The sequence below is a fragment of the Corvus kubaryi genome, unplaced genomic scaffold (assembly GCF_017639235.1).
Source record: "Corvus kubaryi isolate FWS band 111438036 unplaced genomic scaffold, C.kubaryi_AGA036_p1.0 66, whole genome shotgun sequence".
NCBI classification, from domain to species: Eukaryota; Metazoa; Chordata; class Aves; order Passeriformes; family Corvidae; genus Corvus; species Corvus kubaryi.
The window spans coordinates 10,450,409-10,474,662 of NW_024582054.1; the positions used below are offsets into that span (position 1 = coordinate 10,450,409).

Sequence of the window (24,254 nt, forward strand, 5' to 3'; positions counted from 1 at the left end):
CAAAAAAAATTTCCTGTATTTAGTTTGAAAGCATGAGTGAAACTGAACTTGTTCCCTTCCTTGTGAAGCTCCCTTGATTACAGAACTTGTACAGCAGTAAATGGGACATGCTGTGCAGAAAGGCTGATCTTGAGCCAGGTCAGTGGTATCACTTCAGCTCTCCAGTTACTTGATGTCCCAAAAGGGATGCCACTCAGCAGTGGGCTTTTTGACACAGTTTTGGAGCAACAGGCTAGTTCTTGAAGTTATTTAGGCTTTGAGAAAACTCAAGAAAACCTTCAGTTCATGTTCACATACATTTGCAGTCATAGAATGATAAAACAAGCATGATGAGAAACAAAGCTAGTACTGTTGACAGGACATTTGTTTTCAAAACACCAGCTCTGGAAAATACTGTCTTGGATTCCACCATAGAATTAATAGTGACCAGTGAATCTGATTACAACTGAATTATTTTAATTTATAAATAACTAGATAATAATACGTATGTAATATGCATATTTATAAATTTCAGGCAAAAGTTTTGAAGTATCATGTGAGTTTCCTTCATATTTTAGATATTCTTAAGAAATATTTTCCACCATTTTAAGTGTTCAGTTAAAACACAGATGTACATTTTATATGTCTATTTCTCTTTTTAAAATATCCTGATGTGTTTAAAGAAAAAAAAATTGATATGTTGTATGATTTACAGTCTTGGAAAAAATAACATAGTCATAACTCTGCAGTTTTTGTGATGCATGAAGATCAGATTTTTTAATGTTGGTTAATGCTTTACTAATTAAAGTGTGCATGTTAATTAAAGCAGAGGCTAATGTTAATTACCTATATTAATGGAATCTCATGTAGCACCTGCCTGAAGCAATGGGTTCAATTTTCAAAATATCTCAATTAAGACTGAAACTTTTGATTTGCATCTAGTAGGGTTTCAATTAACTGCATTGCAAACTTAAATAACACACTTAAAGGGATAATATCACCAATCACATGCAGCACAGTGGAATTGGTCGGTTCAATTATTGACTACGGCTGTGAGAGCTTTCACAGTTGGTAGGTAAGTACTATGGTATTGGCAAGTGATTATTGTCTAGGGCTGTCATCACTTCTGTGGCTGTTGTAAGAGAGATGTTAAATTGCTGTACTTGGGTCTCACTGCAATTCCATTGTTGAGGGAGACAGAAATAGAATGATGTTTTCTCACATCCAGCATTTAATGGTGAAGATTCAGCTTGTTCCTTTGAAATAAATGACCACTATTCCATGACATGGTAAGGCATTTTATCAAATGGGAAAACAGCATTTGTGATAAAGTGCACAATGTTGCAGGGTACTTCTCAGCCAAACCATGAGATGTGATTGTATTCCCAATCTCGGTTTCAGCCACCACAGCATTACGTGTTGACATAGGAGCTTTTAATGAGCAGCTTCAGGAAGCGATTAACAAAGCACTAGAAATAGATGCAATCATGCTGATTGGAAATTCTACCTAAGCTCCATAAATAAGACCATAATGTCCTGCTACCATACAACTTTCTAGGATAATTATTTCTGATAGCTCCAAGACTTGAACTTTTAATCTGAGCCTACTCCATTGAAATATTGATGGTTCAGTTACAATGAAACCAAGATCCCCCCCAAAATATGCTAACTTTTCCTGTTTTGGACACACAATTGAAGAATAAATGTAGGATTTTGTGGTCGGATCCAAATTTTGTATGTACATATAATGCAAAAGTATCTCTAAGCATAATTCCTATGAGGCATCTGTGGAAACAGATTACTACAAAGTCAGTGTTCAACCATGCTCAGCAAAGAGGACCTGGAGCACAAGGTTACTTGTGTGGCTATAATCTCTCATCTGTACCTATGTATTTTCCTGTTAAAAACACCCTTAGGCTTCCACTACATGGATCCTGACTCTCTGTATAATAGTTTGCCTATGCCTATTAATAAAACCTCTAATGTTCCATTGTAACACTCAGGCTTAATGCCTCCATTTTAATTAATGCTATGACAAAAGCAAAAATATCTTCACAGTATCAGACTACCTGTTTAAGAAATTTGTGGGATTATATTAAAACCTTTTTACCAAACTGCATTTAAAATATTTATTTAAAAATATGTTAATGACCCTTGACTTATGAGTTTGTGACCTCTCTTGGGTCTAGATTAATCAGCGTGTAATGATTCTTGTTGCTATTTTCACTTCTAAGGAGTCTGTGTCCCACACCATTTTGTAAGGTCATTAAATGGTTTAGAACTCATGGTTGTTTTTGTCTCTGAAAACAGATTACAGTCTATTGTAATCTGAGTTCCCAGAATTCCCATGTAGTAATACTCAACTTCTTTAACAATATAATGTAAAAATGTAATTATTACCTTGTTTGTGGTTACTGGAATGTTCGTCTTTTCATTAAAGCTTTCCCTTGGCATATTTTTTGTAGTAATTGAACTTCAGATTCCTTGAGTCACTACACAACTTATTTTAGCTGCAGAAAAGTCACATTTTCATGGGTCAGATGTTAAACTAAAAAGATGCAGCAGGTATGACTATTATACTGTGATATGTTATTGTCATGTCAGTTACATGTCCTAGTGTTTGAAGGAAAAAAAAATTAATTCTGTAAACGTATAGTCACATGAACATTTGTTACACACATATGTCATCTTTGGACATCTATAACTTGAGAAGGGTGATTTTTCTATTTTTCAATCTGTTTCCTTTTAATTTTGAAACTAAAATGTTTGTTCATATCCATTTAAACATCTGTCTAAACTTTAATAAAAATAGCTAAATATCTCCTGTTTGTTGGACTCTTAGTAACACAGAACTCTGTAATAATAAATCTTGTATTAATATGGCAATTTAAACTACATTCTAAATGGAAAATAATACAGCAACAAACAGGCAGAATCTCATGTACTGGTCATGTCTTTGATGATAATCTGTTGAAATCATTGTGTTTACAATATTACTGAGATTAGGTCTCTCTGGGTATTAGCTGGCCCAAAGGCACTTAGCCAATTAGAGCTATTGGAAAAAAATGAAACCAATCTAACCTGAAGATTTGTGAAAGGAATCTTTAACACCATTTACTTCTCCTGTATAGGGACTATAATACAGCACTTCCAATATCTTGAGCATGCTTCATTTGGTTTTATGCAGCTGGAGTGTTTTTTTTAAGTATGAGAGAAAAAAAGTTTAATTCATTGTTCAAATTACAAAATAATATTACTTTAAAAGCAAGCAATGCTACTGAACAAGCAATGCTACAGTCTAGTTTTATTAGGGAACAAGGAGGAAGGTGGCTATGCAAATTTGGATGGATTTTTATCAATGGTAATTTGAAAGGCAGACCTGTAAAACTCTTACATTTTGGCATTCATACTCCTCCTGGAATGTTTTCTTGGTAAGTTAAAACCTTTGGTGCTTTAGACAAATCAGCTGTACAGGTTTGGGTCTGGAGTCATGACAAGCTTGTAACAGAGGCCTTGACAAAGAGTAAAGCTACAAGTACACAGAATGCAGTTTGTTACATTGTGGCATTTTCAACAAAAATGGAAAGAATTATTTGGTTGAGTCACATTAGACAGTCATGGTCTAGATCCTGTAGTATGTTTTTTGAAGGGTTCACGTAAGACCTGCTTGAACAGTCTTTGCTCTGGAAAAATTCCCTTATACACTGTGGAAAGCTTACCTAAATAAAGCAGCTAAGCAATTTGAGTACTGGATATTGGCTTTACTTTTACCATTTTTGGTGGAACTTTGATACATGTAACATAGATGTGAATCAAAGTCTACCTTAAAGTGCTGAGGTAAAAGGTTCCCACTGCATTTGTCTTGGTAAAGCAATAAAGCGTTATCGCATTAGAATTATTGTCAAACTACGGTGTCTGACATGTTTCTGAGAAGGCAATATTCATCAAAAAAATTACATCTTTTACTGTTAGAAAAAGATGGCTCTTTTCTTACATTTTTGGGCTTTAATTGTTCTGCTACTTTGTTTTAGCCTTGAACAGTCTCTCTACATGAGTGGATGTTATCTTAATATTTTATATGTCTATATAAACACGCTTTTAAAAAATAATTTTATCACATCTGGTTTTACTGCGTGTTGCTGCATGTCTCTAGAGGCATACAGAATTTTTATTTTCAAGGAAATTTATATTAGTTACAGTCTCCAGCTGTTTTAGATACAGAATCATTTCCTGTTGGTACAGTTTCCAGGACAATTCCTTTTTTTTCTTCTCAAAAGAATGAGAAATTTAATTTAACAAAGACATCCTATAATTGCCTTTGTATCTAGCAAGGTATCTAGCAATCTAAATATTTTATTTTATGTAAAACATCTGTCTACATAATATCATATGACTATACAAACCTATATCAGCCTTCTGAAAGACAGCTGCTGCCACTTTTATTTAATTTATAGGAGACCAACAAAATTGCTCAAGATAAAGCCGGTCTGCCACTGAGTCATATATAAAAAAATTTTGCAAGATGAAAATTGCTTGCATTTACAGTTCTTGTTAAACTAATCTAGGTCTTTTTCAAATTTAGAAGCATAATTTTTCCTTTTCCCTGTTCTCTCACCCCCACTCCAGTCACTATGGAAACATAGGATCTTTACATATACTTTTTATTATATGCCTTTTTTTTTGAGACTGAAGGTACATTTCTTTTAAAGATGAAATGTGAACTAGAGTCATATGTTAATTGCCTGCTTGTGGGATCTATTTATCTCCTCATTTTCACAAACATTTGATGTACATTATACTGGTCAGACTTTTCATGCAGTTTTTAAGAAAACATATAGGGGAAGTGATAATGTCAATACAGATCTTTATCTGTTCTGTGCTACTAAGCTTTGTTTGCAGTGATTGTAAACTGTTTCATTGTAGGAAGCAACTCATACTGAAAAGAAAATATTTAATAGATATTATCAATTTAGGCACAGCAGCTGTCCTAGAAAAGTAGACATAGACATTTTACAGTATGTCTAAATAAGACAAGTTTACCTTTTTCCAGGGAAGTAATCAAAATATTCCTTTTTGGAGAACTAAGAGTATGAAAGGAAAATGTTTATGGTTCCCTACTGGCACACAGTTATGATTGACAGGAAAAACCAACATGTGTGCCACATGAGACATCTTGTTCAGGAACTTTCAGGAGGGTAGTAAATTGGTGTTGGCACAAACACAAAAAAAATAAAATGGCTTGATTCAGCAGTTTTCAATTCTAAATCCCCAGGCTCAAAAGAAAGAAGTAAATATTCATCAAATGATAAAAATTTATATTGATTTTTATTCTGCATTAGCAGCTCAAAGTCAAGATTCTTGACAGGGTGGATGTCGGTTTGAATGATTCTCTTTGAAATAAGGATACAGACACTGGGCTGAGTGCTACTGTGCATTCCTGAACCATAGGAAAAGACTATTAGAACCCTAGGAAGCTAAATTTTTTTAAAGAATTGTATAAAGGCATGCTTGTTCTGTACTGTTTTGATAACTAAATTGTTGTTATTAGTATGTAAAGTGATTCTTGTTGTTCCTGCTTTACTCCATCCTTTCCATTACCATCTAAGGACAACTTTTTTGTAGTACTTCAAAGGGAAACAGTACTTCATGTACTATAGTAACTGAGTTAATATCAGTACTTCCCAAAAGAAGCACATTTTAGAGTGCTAGCCTGGCAGAGGAAAGGAAGCAAAGATTGTATCTGCACATTATACATCTTTAATTTTGCAGTTTCTGCCAGGGAGTAAATAAAGATCTGGGGGAGGGGGTGAGGGAAGGAGGATGGAAATCCAGGGAAGGAGAATGTGAGTGTGAATGCAGTACTGAAACACAAATGTGATGACTGTGATTACCGAGCTGTGAGATTTAATGAGAAAGCCTGTATTAGAGTGAAGTAGAAAATCATAACCATCACCTCTAGTCTATAGGAGTATAATTGGATCTCAGCCCCCAGAAAAAGTAAATAAATAAGTTAGTGACATTTTTAACAAACTTAAATATATTGAGAATAAAAGGGGAAGTTATTTTGATTACTTTACTGTTACAGTATACTTTTTTTTTGTTTCTCAGCTTGCACTAAAATGAGATTCATTGTCATAAAATGAAAGAAAATATTTAAGTGTGTTTGTGAGGGGATTAAATAATAAGCAAAGTAAGGCAGAAATACTATAACTATCACAGTGTTAACAAATTTCCCAAATGTCCTAGGTGCTTACAATTCAGTAAACATCTTTAACAGCATAGCTTTAAAATTAAATTTTACAAACATTATGGGTAATGCTTTAATAGTATGCAAATTACAATGAAGTCAGCAGCAGCAAAGCTGACCTCTTAGCAATACAAATATTTTATGTTTAAAACAGTTATCTTTTTACAGTTCCCTCTACCTCAGTAAGTGTCAGGTGCTTCAAGAGGCTCCTCATCAGAGGAGCATAAATAAACTCAAAGGAGAAGCAGCTTGTGCCTGCTTTTTATACACAGCCAGGCAGTTGTATAAATCAACATATTAAGCTATACGTTTTGCTCTCGCTAGAATAATTACTGATATATTTGCTAAAATCCATACATATATATAGCTGTGTATATAGCTATATATATATATATTTAGGATAGGAAAAGTAGTGTACAGGGAAAAATACTTAGCCCACATTTCCCTGCTCTTATCAAATAAATTAATTGACATTAATTGGCATCTCCTCCTTCAGAGTCTGACGATTCTTACTTAACTGTGCAGTGGAGACAGAGTCATGTGTTCATATTGCACAATTTTATGTTATTAATAGTTCAATATCTAAAAAGCTGATAGAAATACCCTGTAATTTCTCCCTGTAGGAGGAAAAAAAGTGTGTAGTAAGAAAACATTCACATCTCTAGGGGTAACATAACATCAAATAGACTATCAAGTCATGGAAAGAATCTCCTTCAATTTCAGAACAAGTTAAATAAGCATTCAATGAGTGTCTTTGAGGCACACTCAGTGTAGGAGTTTTGACTTCAAGATGTTTGACACTATTGAACCTCTCAAAATAGCTGACTCAAAACATTGAATCAAAAGAAGATTTTAGGTCAAAACTTTTGCAATTTTGTGAGTTGATATGGCTAGGAAATTTTGGAACTAGTTGTTAAGCACACACATATTTGTAATGATTAGGTTAATAAATATGTAACATTTCTCAAGCATTCAGAAATTTAAAATGGAGCTACTAGGGAAAAATTCGAGCTGTTTATGTACTACTAGTATAGTACGGTAAAATAATTAAAACTCAATGTGTATTACCAAAGTAACTTCAGATTCAAACAATGAATCTTACAATTAAAGAAGTAAACAATTACCTTCTATTTGCTTCCAAGTGAGATTTTTCAATGTATTAAATTCAGACAGCTTGGAAACCATTTTCTACAAATAAATTGTCAGGTTTTACTTCACTGTAGGTCAGTACAGCTCCTAACAGGGAGAACAGAGATTTCTCCAAAATATGCACAAAGTAGATCTCTGAGCAAAATTTCCAAGGAAAAGGCTGTAACATTTTTATATTAGGTCTGCCATGCCTTTCTGGGATGTTTTGGATAGTTTTCCATAGGAAGTATTGGTTTTGAGAGACTTACCTTTCCTCACTATTTTTAAGTAGAAAGGTACATGTCAATCTGCTGCGGGAACAGGGGGAGGTGGAATGTGCACCAGCACTCTGGAATTTCTCTTGCACAAGTGTGTTGTCCTAATTTCTGAACCTGGCTATCTTTAGCCTTAAGAGCGTGGCCATTTTGAGTGCCCAGCCCTACAAACTGAGCTAGGTGCATTGCTAGTCTGTTCTAGCAGTCTGTTCTAGTCTGATCTGTTCTGATCTGGTACAGAAGCCTTATAGAGAAGCATGACTTTTAGAAGTATCTGCATGTTGGATGATAGACAGACTCTTTAACAATCTCTTTTTAGGCCACTTCATTGCTCTAGAAGTGCAAACACAGAAAATGGTAGGAACAAGCAGAACAATGCAAATAATGGAGGTTTTAATTAAGTAAGATTAAGTTTATGATTTTAGCACATTGAAGAAAGATTTTCTGTGCATGACTTGTCTTTCCTCTTCTTGACTGTGTGAGGGTCTTGAGGCTGACCCAGAAAGGCTTTCAACCTACTTTATGTACAACATATTTGTGTTCTGGCCTCCTATAACAATCTTTTTCTCTTCCTGGCAGGGAAGAAACCAAGGTTGTGTTAATGAAATGCTAATTTAATAGGACAAATTCTGGGTTTGTAAGAATGGGAATGTTCGGGTTTACAGTTATTGTGGCATATGAAGAGGTGTCACTGAAGGAGATGGAAGGAATGTGGCAGTTACAAAGAAGTGCTCTCTATTATGTTGATGGGTTTGGCTGGATCTGTGTCCTTGTTAATTTGTGTCTTCCACATGGTTTTAGCAAGTGCTGTTCTGTCATCCCAGCCCTTTCCACTGTCAGAGCAAGCCTGTTCTCCACCTGGCCCCTGATTATTACAGACTCTTTTGCATCCTGTCTGTCACTCTCTTTCTGCAGGATGGAGATGCAGACCTGCAAGGCAAGAAAAGTAGAAAAGCATCCTGGCCTTTGTTCAATTTCCATTCTTACAAGAACTTTTTTTCACCTGGCAATTTTGGGATGCTATTGTCAGAAACTACTCAGTCTTAATTAACCTCTGGAGAGGTTAATTCTTTCATACTTTTCTTCAATCCTTTTTGATATTTGTCATGTAGGGAACTTCTCTGGGTACATAACTGAGATCTGTATGATGCACAGGGCATGCCATGCTCTTGTGTTGTGTTGATGTTACACTGAATATAATGAAAGGCAGGTGAATAGTCAGGAATAAAGACACAAGAGGTGCAGATTTTAAATTAGCAGAATGGTTTTGGCATCTTCATGGATTTGTTCAGAATGCTGGTGAGGACACACTAGTGACTGCATTTGCACTCACAGTCCTGAAGTCACAGGTCATGGATTTCTGAAAGCCAAGGGAAACTCTGAAAAAAGGTATTACTCTTATTTTATAGGCTTCCCCCTCACCCTCCCCCCATTATATCTGATGGCTCTGAGAAGTGCCTGAAGTTCTGCTTGTTATAGCACATCCCTACCTATCTAAAATTTCATTTTATGGCTCCTGTGAATGGACCTAAAATTCACTGTGCTGTTACATAAACTCTACAATGATCTTAAGTACCTTGATATGTAAGAATGTCGTTGCCTTGTAATTTTACTCATTCCGTGTGGATGTTTCACATTTTTCTGATGGTTTTAGCACACTGAAAAACAAAGTGATAACATTATTCTTGATATAAAAACATTTATGACAATAGAAACACTTAGCTAAGATTTTGACTGGTAATAAGCATGCCCTGATTAACAGAACTAATTTCCTGCATGATCAAAACACAGTGTGTCCTTTGTAATAGTACTCTCAAATATTCAGCTTAAAGTAAACATATTTCATGATATAGGATTTTAAATTTTTTTTTATTTGATTCAGTCCTGAAGAGAGTGTGTAAGATGAAGAGTCAAGGAAGCCAAAGGCAGGAGGGGTAACAGACTAAGAAAGTATTCAATAGCTGCATGGTCTCTGTTTCAATTATGCAGAGTAAGGGGGGAAAAACAAATGCCTACACTTAGGGTAGAAGCAGTCACTTGAAGTCCAAGAAGCCTAATGCTGCGAAATGATGGTCCAATGATCTTAAAGGCATTTCCAACCATAATGATCTCATTATTCTGTTATACAACGCCTTTTGAAATGCTGGTGTGACTTCTTGAAAGCATTCCTTCTACCTTAGGTGTTTTCATCAATAGAAGACCTGTTGGCTGGGTGTAGGGATGGTGTGATGGATGATCAAGTCTGTCTGTACAGAGATTTTGGACAAACTCTTGCCTGCCAAAGAATGCTTTCTGTCATCTACATCTTCATGGAAGATATTTTGAGCCATATACTTCTCAACATAATTTTATTCAGTAGCTGTACTGTGACAGAGCCAGGGTCTTTTTTGTTTTCTGTAATGAAGCCTTCTCCACAACTTTATAATGTGGACAAGTAGTCAGAATATTGTGACAGAAAACAACAAAAAAATGCTTGATTGTTTAAGTGCAAATGCTACTCTTATCAACTTAATTCCGGAAAGAAATTATTCTCAATTTTAAATCTCAAGAAATTTCACCAATTGGAGATATGCAGAGTGACAAGCTGGAATGTACATACTTTTAAAATGGGACATCTGAGTTTGCACTTCTTTAAAATATACATATGGGTGAGTATTCTAAGTCTACGTGCTGCATGGGGCCATCTGACTACCTCCTTGTTGGTGGAAACTGAATTTTGTGCTTTAATTGCAGAGACTGTTTTCATCCAACTGAAGTTCAAATAATAGCAGAGGAACTGAACTGTCTGTACTCACATAATTCTCACTAAGTACAGTGTAGTATGGCAGAAGTGTAGTTTCTCTACAGAACTGTAGAGAAGGGGTAACGCAAGGTTGGATACTTTCATAATTTAAATTCAGCTGAATGTATTATATATAATTTGTATATCTAAAACACAGAATTGTTTGTCTACAGTAACATAGTTCATAGCAAATGACTTTTGCTCCTTGGGAGACACTGTCTGAAAACACTTTCCTTTCAACACCAAATCAATGATATTTATTCTAGTACATTCAAAAATAAAAAAAATTTGCAGCAGAAAAACACTAGCTCTGAGTTCATAGCTCCAATTCACATTGGTGTAAATTTTGAGTCTCTTGTTTGATACTCTGTATACAATATAACCTTTCAATCTCCTTCCTCCCACAGTAAGAGTCATTATCCCTTGTCTTTCTCCACTTCAGAATAAGGTCATTCTAACATGTAGGTCTAACAAGAAATACAATGTATTTTCATTGATTTGTATTGTCACTGATTACTCCTTCATGTTATATAGTGATCTGTATAGTAAAGGACATTTTACGTTGTCATGCAAAGACAGTCTTAAGGAACAGATTTGCACCTCAGGCTCCCCCGATTTATTTATAAGTTCTTGGTTTTTAGAAAATGAGCTTTAGAAAATAGTCTTGAAATTATTTACCACTATTAATCAATCACTACAACTGAGTATTTGGCACTAGTCTAGATTTTTTTCACTGTTTTTCCCCAGACTACAGTTTTTTCATAGTCTTGTTCAGAGATTGGTTCCTGCAGGCTCAGGAAAATGAGAGGATTTTGTCATTTGATTATTGGCAATATCTCTGTTTAATTTACAACAGAATATTTTAAACTCATTCCATCCAGTAGGTGGAGAATCTCTGCAAGTGTGTAACAAGACCATCATCAGCATCTTTATTGTCTTTTTACTGCAAAAATGGTCACTTAGCACAGGACCATGAAGTGGAAAACTACTGCTGAGTATAATTCCTTGGCATTTTTTTTCCCCATGTTCAATTTTTCACATATTCTGATGTACTACATCCTCAAAAAAAAAAAAAAAGAAGGAACTGAATTTCAATTCTAAGATGGGGCACTAGGAGTAAAGGAATGATTACCTCCCACCCAATTTCTATCAGCTATATTTCGGACGATGCATACCCCAGTAGACTTTTTGGGGATTTGCTAGATATCCATGTCCACACAGGTGTGTTTGTTATAGAGACTGTTCTTAAAATTTGTGTTATATAATAAAAAAAATTGTGTGTAGGGCAATCTGAAAATGCACACAATGCACAATTAAATGTCAAGTAGCTTTTCTATATTTGATTAGGAATTTATAAAGTTGCTACTTTATTCTCCCAGAATACTGCAAAACTAGTCCTTCATTACCACTAAAGGTTTTAAGTTGAAAATAAACTGCAGTAGGTTTATTGCATATCTGTGCTGGGTACTTTTTTCCATATTATGCCTTGTACCTGTTAGCTCAGATTCTGTAGAATGTAGTTTTTTGATACTTAAACTGATCAATACCTACTCAAGGTCTTCAAAGCCTCTTTGGATTTGCAGTTGATATCAGTATAACAGAGACAAAAAAAAATGCTTAAGTACAACAGTGAGATAGATGAATACATACAGAAAAGAAATCAGAGAGATCCATCTGAAACTCTGCACTGTCTGAGGATAGAAATTGGGTTTAAAAATAAAAATAGTTGATTTATAGAGGGATCATATTTCTGAAGTGCAAGAAACAGGTTGTATTCAGGCTTCGTAGAGTATGATGTTGATGGAGTTCATAATCCTCAGTACAAGAGGGCCTTATAGCTGCAAGGAAGAAATAGTGGATTGTTATTTATCTCTCTTCATATATTTACCTACCCTTTACATCCTGCTTTTCCTTTCCCCTACTATTCTATTTAACCCTTCTTTTTCTTCTCCAATTTTCTGTATTCATTATTGTTTTGCCTACAAATATTTTTGCTAGTGAACAGAGCATGACCAAACTGTGAAAAGCTGCTGGCTTGAGTTTTAACATTTTTTATTTTGAAATATAGAGGAAATCGTAGGATGGGGAATTAGAAAATGCAAGGGGAAAAAAGTATCTAAATTATTAGGATAGTTGTGCTGTTTGAGAAGTAGCCTGTGTTCATACAGTTCAGGGCTCAGTTTAAATTATTATGTGTGATGTTCTGGAGTTTAGGCTACAAGTGAACTCCCTCTGTTTGGAGTCTTGGGGTGGGAGGGGAGAAGGAAGGTTGTGTACACAATTTCAATAACAGCTGAGAAAACCCCAAAACCTCTACCTAAACTCCACCCAAAACCCATAGCTGAAAAAGCAGGAATCCTGATTTACAAACCTGTCCTGAAAATCAGGGAAATTTTTTGCTTCCACAAGGTTTCCCCTCTAGGCTTAAAACAGTCACAGATTTTAATTGATAGATTTAATTGTTTTAGAAATTTACTGGTCACTGACAACAGGGATTTAGACTGAATATGTCATGTCAACTATAACGAAAATAAAAATGATAAGTGGATTACTGCTTTGTGGTAAGAATAAATTAAAAGAGCACATTCATAGCCTTATATGGACAATATAAAATACTCTGCTGGAAGACTATCCTTACTGGTAAAGAATCCTTCCAAAAAAGGAATTTGTTCAGGAACCTCAGTATACTGTGGAAGCGGACTGTTTATCAGTTCAGAGGAAAATGTGTTTGGGAGTAGAAATGTAACAGGAAGGAGATACAGTTTGTTTATTCGCTGCCTTAGTTATTTGTGAGTTATATAAATGGCCATTTTAATTATACTTTCTGAGAAAGCAGAATAGTTTTGAAGCTCTCTCAAACCTTAACATTTTACTCTAACTGGACAGTCCCAGCTACTTAGTCATCTATTGAGATAGTGTTTCTTCACTGGTAATCTTTTGTAGTTTCATTTTCCACTATTTAAAAGTAGCTATGAAAGCCTTGAATTATGATTAAATACACAGTGGAAGACCTGCATGGATTAGTTGGAATTCTTGTCTTTTTTCTCCTTGGAAAATTGCTAGCATTTTCTGTATTTTCTGGGTTTTTGCTTTGCTTGTTAGGTTTTTTTTTTAATTTCTCAAAAACATATTGGGATTTATTGGAAAACATAACTAATTTCACTGTAAGAAGCAGCTGAGAGAGAAAGCTATAAAGGTATGAATGAGAAATTTTAAAAATAAATGAAATTTCCAAGTCACTTACATTGTTTTTCAGTAAAAATTGAACCAAGGCAAAGCCTAAGCAAATATAGAAACTGTTATTACCACTAGCTTATGAAGACATTCCAGCCTTTCAGACTTTCCCTACTGACATTCTTCAGTGCCTGTTTCCCTTCACTTACTTGCATTTTTCCTACATTTTACTGACTACCCTTTTCTCTATCCCTTTCACTACTTTCTCTTTATGACTGCCATTGTTCCATAGATTGGTAACTCTGCTGTGCTGTCAGCAAACAAACTCTTCACTTCCCTGCAAAAAATAGAGGACAGTCCTTATACAAAATTTCCTCCATGCCATTTGCATTCACTTGCCATAGTACCAAATAGTTAAGCAGGCATTCCACTCCTAATGGAAATAAAAGTATGTAGTTACACAGAAGTAGAGGTTTTTGAAGCATTATCAGAATTTGTAATGCGTTTTTTTCAACGAAGCATATTAAAAGAAAACAATGGCATATCGGCCCCAAAGTGCTTTTGAACTTAGTCTACACTCTGTTCTTTCCACTGTTCCTAGGGGCAAGTGTGGCAAACAGCAGATTTTATCCTTGTGTCATCTGGTTCTCTGAGCCTCAGAAGCATACTGATCACCACAGCTGCAATAAATAAAGTGTCTGTTCAATAAGTTATGATGCCAAATATTATTCAACATTCTTCTGGACAGGCACAGTCTGATGGAAAACAGCACTTCTCACTTATTACCTTTTTCCTTGCAATTAAAGTTGCTGAGTAATCAGTCTGTGCCAGATATGAGAAAGGAGAATGTGAACAATGCCAATCTGCTTGGGTTTGTTTATGCTTACTATTTAAAGGAAAAATACCTATAGCAATATGGCTTTCATTAATTATGAAGCACAGTGTGTTAACAATATCAATCTTGAAGCCTGTAAGAAATGTAATTTTATGTATCTACCTGTTCTATCACAGTGCTTGGTTTCTAATATCTTTTTTATTCATGTCCAGACATTTTTATGCAGCATTTGATTGGATATACATCTCATGGAATATATAACACATTCTCTGATAGAAACCTCAATAGTTCATTTCTAGCATTTGGGATTACACTGTACTTTTTCTCCGACGTAATGGTTCAGCCTTTTTCACTATCATATACTAGGAGAAAATTAATAGTGTGAATAATTTGGTTAAAACTGTTACAGTCCAAAAGTATTTGTTTTGAATGTATTCTTTCTGAATTTTTTTTTTTAATGTTCTGTTTTGTTTTTTTTACCTCTTTGTTTTCTTTTTCTAGGCTGAGGTTCAGCTATGCTATCTGGAAGCACAAAGAGATGCTGTTGAACAGATGTCCTTAAAACTGTACAGTGAGCAGTACAACAGTAGTAGCAAGCGAAAGGAAGAGTTTGCTGATATGTCAAAAGTTCACACAGTGGGAAGTAATGGGTAGGGAACTATTCTTTTTGTTGTTTTATTCTCACTGATCTGTATTTTTTTTTTACACAATATACTTTTTCTTAAAAACCAGGATTTTTCTTCCTAGTTAACCAGGATTTTTCTTCCTAGGCTGAGAGATGGGGACAGCTGTTTCTCTCTTTTTTTTTTTTTTTTTTAATATATGGATGCAAAAATAATGTGTTCTGGATAATTTATCCAAATGATGGTTTGTTCATAGGACTACCTAATATTATCTAATAGTAATCTGTTATCTAGATTTAAAAAAATATAATGTGTCCTTTTTCTTTAGGCTTTTCTCCTCCAGTCATATAATTTTCTCCTCCAGCTTCATATAATTTGATTTCTTAACGTCTTCCAAGGAAGAATCTTGCTAGTGTAATAGTACCTCTGCAAGAGCTCTATAGTCATTGTTCTCCTAGTGACTAGCAAATATGAATATGAAGCCTTTCACCTATAGTTCAAACATCCTAGTTTTGAACCTCAAGAAAGCATTAATTTTAACTGTTTTCCCTTTTTTTAAACTATTTTTCCTTTACTTGTTTTTTTAATTAATGTTAACACACATATCCACGCATTTATGGTATATATGTAAGTGTACAAGCAAAAGCATTCTTAATATTTTGAACAAATTAATCACAGGACTATGCTGAAATGAGTTCTTGCTGCCCTCTCTTTTTAACAATCAAGGAAACTTGTAGGTGTGGATTAAGACTTTTTCTTTAAGGTCTTTTGAAAACCATACCTTCCAACTACTAGCACCCCAAAATGAACATAAGAAACAAATCTGTGGGATCGTAATAGTGTTGGCCAAAAGCAATTCAAAGGAGCCAACTAGTGCTCATTGTTTGGGTACGCTCTTTTCCTGATAGTTTCTTTATAACTGGCAAATAGAGTAGAACTTTTGCCTGCAGTTTCCTATGTAAGAAAAGCCATTGACAGAGGTGTTCATGAGTTCTCTATCTCCAGAACTCCCCTTTCCAACTGTTAACTCAATGTTCAGGTCTTGGAAACACAGTTTTATTAAATTACCAACTGTAAAGGTAGATGAGCCTTGTAAACATCCCCTCTTATTACATGGAAAGATGACTGTTTTAGAAAAGTTGGTGTGGGCTAATTATGTAGGATTACTAAGATCTTGATTACATATGCAGAAATCTATCAGATTCTCAAACACGCCAGTGCAGCTAGTGCCAACCGTAAAAATAATTTGTTCAGAATTGGTGTGTATACGTACATAAATGTACGCTACATAAATGAGGGCTACATATTCAAAACCAGCCTCTAATTTTTCAGCCACCACTGAACGTGAGCAAGGCTTAAGGTTGGAATATTGAGGGGGATGTAAGACACATCAGACTTTTGATTTTCCTGAGGGTAGGGGATGTAAAGCTTTAAGCTTCATAGAGGAATCCAGTTTGTAACTCTACATACCATATATGATAAGCAAATGGTTTCTTAAATGCACTTGTTTTCACTTGTAATTATATGTTTAGAACTGGAAATGGTCACCTGCTAGTATTTCCTACCTTTTTTGTGCTATGGCCACCTTTCCGGGCCCATAAGGCCATCTCAGCCCTTAGAGGCTCAACAGTGACTTCAGGGGCCAAAGGGCTGAAATCGTACCAGTACAGTACCACATATTCAGCCATTTTAGAAGCTAATGGGGACTAAATTCAGCTGGAAAACTTCAGTTGAACCAGTCTGAGGTGCTATGTTGAAAAAAATGGAAATGCCTTTCAGCTATTTAAAAATACAGTTGATGCAACCTTTCCTTACTGCATGAAAAGTGTGGACAGAAACTCCACAGTAGCATGACCTAGCTAGAGACTGAGATCTCTACAGAGAAGGGGCCATTTGCATAAATTAGGGTATCTATCCATTAGCTGTTGTGGAAGTTTGACCTAGGAAAAAGAAAAATGTCCACAGGGAGAGCAAGAGCTATTGTAAATGAAGACTATTTTATATGACGTGTGTGTGTGTGTGTGTGTGTGTGTGTGTGTGTGTGTAGGAGATTTGGGAGATGACTTTGTGCAGGAAATAGCTAAACTGAGATAGGTAGGGCAGTATTTGCAGAATACTGCGATTCTAGTGGGTGTATAAAGAACAGGAGATTTCCTGCAAAACAGTAATCTTGTTGAAACTGCAATACAGAGGGTTTATGTGTATTAGCATGAAAATAGCTGAAGTGACAAAGGAAAAGAAAAGAATGAGTATCCGCTGCAGGAGAACACCAGCTAGCCAGGAGGTAAGAAGTACCCAAGAGTAGTTGATGGCAGGTACAAAATGTTGTAGCAGATCTGTCTGGAAATATTGGATCCTCTCAAAACTGGGGAGGAGTGGGTACAGGTCCTATTGGGAGATACAGACAGCACCATTGCACAACATGAAAGCCAGATCCTAAAATCTTGTCATCAGTGGGTGTTGGGCCTTCATGGATGAGACTTTGAGAGAAATGCATTAGAGGGGGCTTCAAGTACGTGCACAACATACTGCAGTTTTAAAACTATTAAGGTGATAACTCTGAATTCTCCTATATCTTCCTAATAAAAACATGTGAAAAGAGTTCCATAAAATTATGACACAGAAACTTGAAGGAACTTTTTGTCTGGCTGAATTTTTTGGTAGGTGTACCAGTGTGTTTACAATACTTCTAAATGCCATGTGAGTTATGCCATCAAAGAAATACTACAAACTGGAAGTGCGTGTTAAACATGGGGAAAAAGGCTGATGGAAATAGCTTCACATTCCTTTTTATTTATTAATGCCACAGACGAACTGGTTTTCTCATGAGAAAGGTGCTCATGAATTTTCATTCAAAATAATAAATTGGTGTCCACATTTTAAGAAATATGTTTAGGGTTCAAGGGATTAGACATGCAACTCTGCATATCTGATTCCCGGTTTACCAAGACAAAATATACTTCTTAATGTAATTTTAGTTATTATATAGCTAATGGTTTTAGCTTGTTAACCAACAAACCTACATCAAGGAAGCTGTTTTTACCTGCTCTTTAACTCATATTATAACATTTTTGTTGGCAATGTTTGGGTACTTTTAATGGAAGGTTTTTTTCTTTTTCAATAAACAGATGACCTAATTTATTCGTTTTTTAGTGATTGGTAGATTCATATAATCAACCAAAATTAAATATTTTCTATGAATCTTGCATCTTTAACACGCATCAGTATTTCAGAAGTCATGCTTTCCCTGGTTCTGCCTGTGGCAATATAAAAGAAAGATCTGCTAAGCTCAGGAAGAGTAGATTCTGAATAAAAAAGAAATATTAAATATGTCACAGAAGTACTGACAGGCACATTTTAATCTCTCTCTGGTCCTACAATTTCTTGATTTTTCTGAATATCTTTTTAGTGGCTTAGTAACTTGCATCCTCTTCCAAACAGTAATTTAATAGTGATCACTAAATTCATCCACTTAGATCCAAGGCATTAATTTAAAAAATAAAACTTTTAAAAATATATGTATCAGAGATATTCTAAAACCATTAAAAGTATTGCAATCATATTAAAAAAATATTGGTGATGCTTTGTAGGCTGACTTCACTATCTTCAGGCTCAGGCAAATAACTGCCACAGACAGTTGCTTAAAAGTGCTCCCAGATGACTTTACTTCAGAAAACAAAACAAAACAAAAAAAAACAAAAATAAAAACAAAACAAAAAAAGAAAAAAGAGAGAATGAGTGTACAGTATGTAAACTATGGAGAAAAAAAAAAAATCTTGCATTACATCTTGTATCTCTTCCTGGGCTTTTGCCAGTGAATTCTCACTGTTTCTCTCACTCTTGGTTCTGTGTTGAGTTCCTGTTTAGAACATGAGTTTCAAATCAAAATGTTCAGCTGTTTTCTAGTGCTTATCTGTGTTTTATAAAGGTCAAAGAAAAGTTCTTTTCTGTTTCTTTAAAGGATTGGTTCATTTCAATACACAAATAAATGGACCAGTTTGGACTGTAAGTAAGATGCGGATCTTTAGGCACAAAGCAGATGTTTGGATACAGCTTTGGATACATATTCTGCCTAGTATAGAAAAATCCAAGCCTGCTTCCTAGTGCATTTTCCAAAGGCATCCCATCCCATTCTGTATGTAGGCTTTGTTTTACCTCATCTTCCTATCTTAATTTAGGATTTTCACTGGTACAAACCATCCAAGTTCAACTGAGTCTGTACTGATTTATATGTTATGAAATCTAACATTTATGTCACAAAACATATATTTAAATAACTGTCTGTGAGTTTAATGGCTTTGAAAAATATTTGGATAAAATGAAAGGAAGAAAAGGAGAAGTAGGTACTGAAGATGCACAATGGTTATACTGCTTTCTGATGAAGGTAAAACTGCCAAATATACCATTCAAAATGGAGTTTAGTTTTCTTTTATTTTCCAAATGATGTCTGAGTCAAATACCTCCTGAAATAGGAGAAAAGCCCTGAACTCCAAGCGAAACTATTATATTTCAATAATAGTAACTTGACCTTTTGTGCTTGCTCTTCTTTCTTTATAGTAACACTGCTTACCTTCTCAGGGCAGCAGGCAGTTTTAAGTAAGTGCACCTCATAAATTATTGCGTAAAAGTATACTAAGTACAGTGGATTAAACTAGAGGGTTACTTCAGAAGCAGGAGTCAGTGCTTGTACATTATACAATACTTTCTTTGTTGTCAATTCATTGAAAATAATACCACAGACGGCAAATGCTTTCTTCTGCCTTGCCTGCTTTCTTGAGAAGAGACAGTTCTACTTGTTACAACTTTATCTATAAGTTTTAAAAATTACCACGCGCATGGTACTCTAGTTAATAACAAATAAAACTGCAATAGTACTAACGACATTAAAAGCGTATTTAGTTTATTGTTTCTCTGTTGAAACACTGCTAATTTTTTTAATGGGGCTGCTAAAAAGTTCTTTATAATTGGAGAAATTAGCTTTAGTAGAACATGCACTATTCTTTGATCAATATGGGAGTTTTTTGATACTACTGGCAAGGCTTTTGTTAGTTCCAATTTTGCAAATTTGAAGATCCCTTTTCAAGAGGTATCTATTTGACCAATGTGCAGTTTTTCAGCGTGTACTTTCTGTCTTGTATCACAGTGTTTTAGAAGAATCTATGCTTTACTTATTCACCAGGCTTTCAATAGAGAATCACATTAATCCTTTTAAGCTCCTTATTCTAATGATTTATTTTGTTGAAAACCGTAGTGATCCTCCTTTGAATTTTAATGATTGCTGGCTATTCAAGGATTCATTGTTTTGACTTCCTGTCCTTACCTTTGTTTCTTACATGTCTGTAGGGAACACCTGTCTAATACTGTATCTGGCCTTAGTTCTCACTGGCTTACCATATTCACTCAAGCCTATCTTAAGGCGTTAAGTTGAAATGCTAGCCACTCATCCATGAAAATAAATGTAGGATATTTACAAAGATAGGCAGATAGACAGCAGAAGGATGGCTAAATGGATTGACTAATTTTTTGATGTAAATAATATTTTCATATGAAGTATATCAAGATGATTGTTGTGAAATTTGCTCAATATAAAGCCAGAACTGTAAAAAACATTAAACAACCTCTATAGGGGATTTGTATTTCAATATTTTTGAAACAAATGCAGTATGCCAACTGTTGTCAGGATTTGGCATCAGCCACTGAATTTAGGTCGTGGCACTGGCTTAAATTGAATTTCAGTTTTCATTTTCATCCACACTGTATAAATACAGAATGTCTCTTTAGAAATATAACTTGGAACATCATGAGTTTTCAAGAATATATTATTCTAATACAAGATTTTAACAACTACACAGTATTTATGCATAATACATTTTGTTCCTTATCTACAGCCTTTTGGACTTTGATTCAGAATACCAGGAGCTCTGGGATTGGCTGATTGACATGGAATCCATCGTGATGGACAGCCATGACCTGATGATGTCAGAGGAGCAGCAGCAGCATCTTTACAAGGTTAGCACTACTGTTACTGCCTTTACCTAGCTATAGAAGATCTGATTAGCTTGACAAGTCTTTCTCTCACAGGATATCGCTGCGTTCATTGTATGTATCATGGTGTCTATTAGAATTCCCTTCCCTGTCCCCAACCTCATTTCCATCCCCAGTGCACTGACAGGCTGCACCGACATCATAATTGCAAGAAAGTTCCCTTTATCACATTCTATTTGGTGTAATTCTATAGAAGGACAAAGATTTGTCTTCAAGATGAATAGAAATAAATGAAACTGCATTAATAAATAGACTGAAACAAAATGAAGGAAAAAAATGAAATGGGAACATTTAACAAAATGTGTTTTGATTGGAGCTTTCAGCTGGATTTTTATCCACCTTTCAGACCTCATCTGGAAAGAAAGACATTTGCCTTGATTTTGGTTTGCTGCTGCCAGGATACAGGACTCTTCCAATTTAATTTTTATTAGTTATACATAAAGTAGACATTGTCATGTTAAGTCTTCACACTTGGTTGTGATTTGAGCAACATGATTTTGAACTTGTAGGGTGAAGCTATAGGGTCTAATTCTAGCATATATATATATATATAGATATATGTGTGTGTGTGTGTGTGTACGTGTGTGTGTATATACACACACATGCATCCAGACACACATGGTTTCTTTTATTTGCCATAGCTGCCTTAACCCAGAAGTTTTATCATTTCTTTTAGATTGTAAGAACTTCCTCAAAATGTGTGATTTGATTCTGAAATTGATTCAGGCTTCACTGTGTGACTGAGGAGCTATGGGTCTGAGGGGTGGTGGGGGAAAGAAAGGAGGGGCTTTCGACAGAAATATCAGGCTGCAGTAAATCTTCCTCATTTAGGCAATTTTTATTGGAGTAATTCTGACAGTTGTCATCCTTGAATTGCTTTGAGCATATGGCATATTTCAAAGAGCAGATTGTGAATCATAAAAAATAAAATTAATAACTAACCACAGAATCAGCAACACTATAATGATAAGAAACAACTACCCTCTAGCTTTTTTTTAATTTCTTATCAAATAAATGGTACATTCAAGGTCAAATAGAAGTTGTTCTTTTTCTTCTATGATTGCATGATTTGATAATTTCTTAAATATAATATTTTTTTCTTGTTTTGGCATGCTATTTTCTTGACAGTCTTCTTGAATTTTATTCTTTCTTATTTTAGTTATTTTATTTAAAATACCCAGTAAGAAGGTGTTGTCATGTGATTTAAAATATGTTTATAAATGTAAATATAGTTCAGATCCAAACTATTTTAGGCTGCAAGTGAGTTTCTTTCACTGGCCTCCATTTCTTGCTTTGACAATTATTTTTTATTTTTGCTAATGTCTTTTTTTGAAGTTTCTAAATACTTCATCAGACTTAATCACACTTTAACAGACCTGGCCTTGGCCAGGCTCAGAAGTAAACAAAGTCAGAAATGAGTAAAGAATTTCTTGTGAGTCTAACATAAGGTGTTTTGGTAGTTAGTGTCTGTCCACATAAGGCCAGCTTGTACCATGACTAATTTAACCACTAGTTTTAGTACTATACTAAAAAACCATAAATAGATAAGCATAAATTTTAAGGTAATCCATCCATCAATATGAAAAAGAACAAAGATTAAGCAGGCAGCCCAAGCATTTTGGATCCTATTTAGTATAGTTCCCTTTCTGGTTTCCAAATGTAACCCCTAAGAATAATTATAGATAATAAGGCAGGGATAATAGTGCATGATGTGAAAAGTAAAAAAGGGCAACAATTTACTAATATGTGCAGTATAATATGGTGGCAAAATGGGTAATATTACATATGCAAAATGCGAATAGTTTCTTAGTAGTCTATCTTAATTCTGTATTATGGTAGGCATGACCCTTCTGAAAGCAGAGAGTTTTTATGATAGAGAGTAGCTGAGTCTGCAGCCTGTGCAGCACAGACAAATCAGCACTGATTCCAAACAACAGGCACCTTGTTTGTCCCGCAATTTCTGCCAGGAGGTCACTGACTACTGTGCTAGATTTGATCCCCTATCTCAAAACTGCCTATCTGGTAGCTGGACACTTCAAAACCACTTGAAGAAGGGTAGAAAGAGACTCCTTGCCTTCTTGCAGTGAATATTCACTGCATTTACCTTTCTAGTAAGAGCAGCAAACAAATTTTTAAGGGCTGAACAAAAGCTTTATCTAGAAATGTGGAGTTTGCATAAGAGATGACTAAGGAGTGTCCACAAAGTGGGAGGAGGATTTGCAGGTAACGTAAAAATCTTTAGTGCGTTGCATTTAGAACGATCATTTTTGCCAAAAACACAAAACAAAAACAACACCAAAAGCCCCAAACACCACAATGAGCAACCTCTCAAAGAAGTGTTGAAAGCCCGATAATTTCAGACATTTAGAAGTAGACAAAGGACAACATTAGCAAGTGTAATTGAGGGAACAGTTCTGCACTAGCAAAGGAAAGATCAGATAAATCACTAGGTCTTTACCATCCTTAATTTCAGAGATTTGTGTGACAATGAATCATGTCCTCAAAAAGAGTATTAATAGTTTTAGAAAACTAGCCTAGTAAACCTCTCTTCTAATCAGCAGTGACACTCGTTTTATTCAGAGGCTTTTTTACAGAGTCGTGGATGGTCGAGTGCGCGTGAGCACTGCCTGCACTTCCCAGAGAGCACAGGCGTTGTGGTCCGCAGGGAGAGAAATCCAGGCAGCTATTATTGTCAGAATTCCTCAATGATGTGGGCTGTTATGAAAGCACAGGTCTTGCCTTAGTTTCTCTCTATCAATTACAGCTTCAAAGTGAACCTGCTAATTGCACTCTCTGCATTTTCGTGGATTCTCCTAAAACCACAGATCCCTCTTCTCAGTTGCTGAGCTGACAAGTAATTGCAGCTCAGAGCCAGCTCAGCAAGCCGGCTCTGCCAGGGAACCTGCTGTGGTATCACTATTACCAACAGTAATCATTGCCCCTGAGGAGTCTATGAATGGGAAGGAGCAATGATGAAACAAGTAATTCGGAAGGGACAAGCATACATTAAAGCAGCATAACACAATATATAAATGCTAAAATTGTATATAGGAAAACGACTGTATTTTCATGGTTAGAGGTATTTTCACAGTACTCTATTTCCAGAGTCAATGTACACTTAAGTCAATTCTCAGCTTAATTTTGTTTTCTAATATTCCAGGAACTT

At 35.2% G+C, this 24,254-nt stretch overlaps 1 protein-coding gene across 4 annotated transcripts in view; it reads left to right on the forward strand.

Moving 5' to 3' along the window:
- Positions 1 to 24,254, forward strand: part of AKAP6 (A-kinase anchoring protein 6) — a 272,762-nt gene that overhangs the window by 170,099 nt on the left and 78,409 nt on the right. For all 4 annotated transcript variants that reach the window (XM_042047594.1, XM_042047595.1, XM_042047593.1 and 1 more), the window contains exons 8-9: positions 14,922 to 15,070; positions 20,932 to 21,052. In XM_042047594.1, coding sequence (XP_041903528.1) covers positions 14,922 to 15,070; positions 20,932 to 21,052 — 270 coding nt within the window. The remainder of the gene's footprint in view (positions 1 to 14,921; positions 15,071 to 20,931; positions 21,053 to 24,254) is intronic.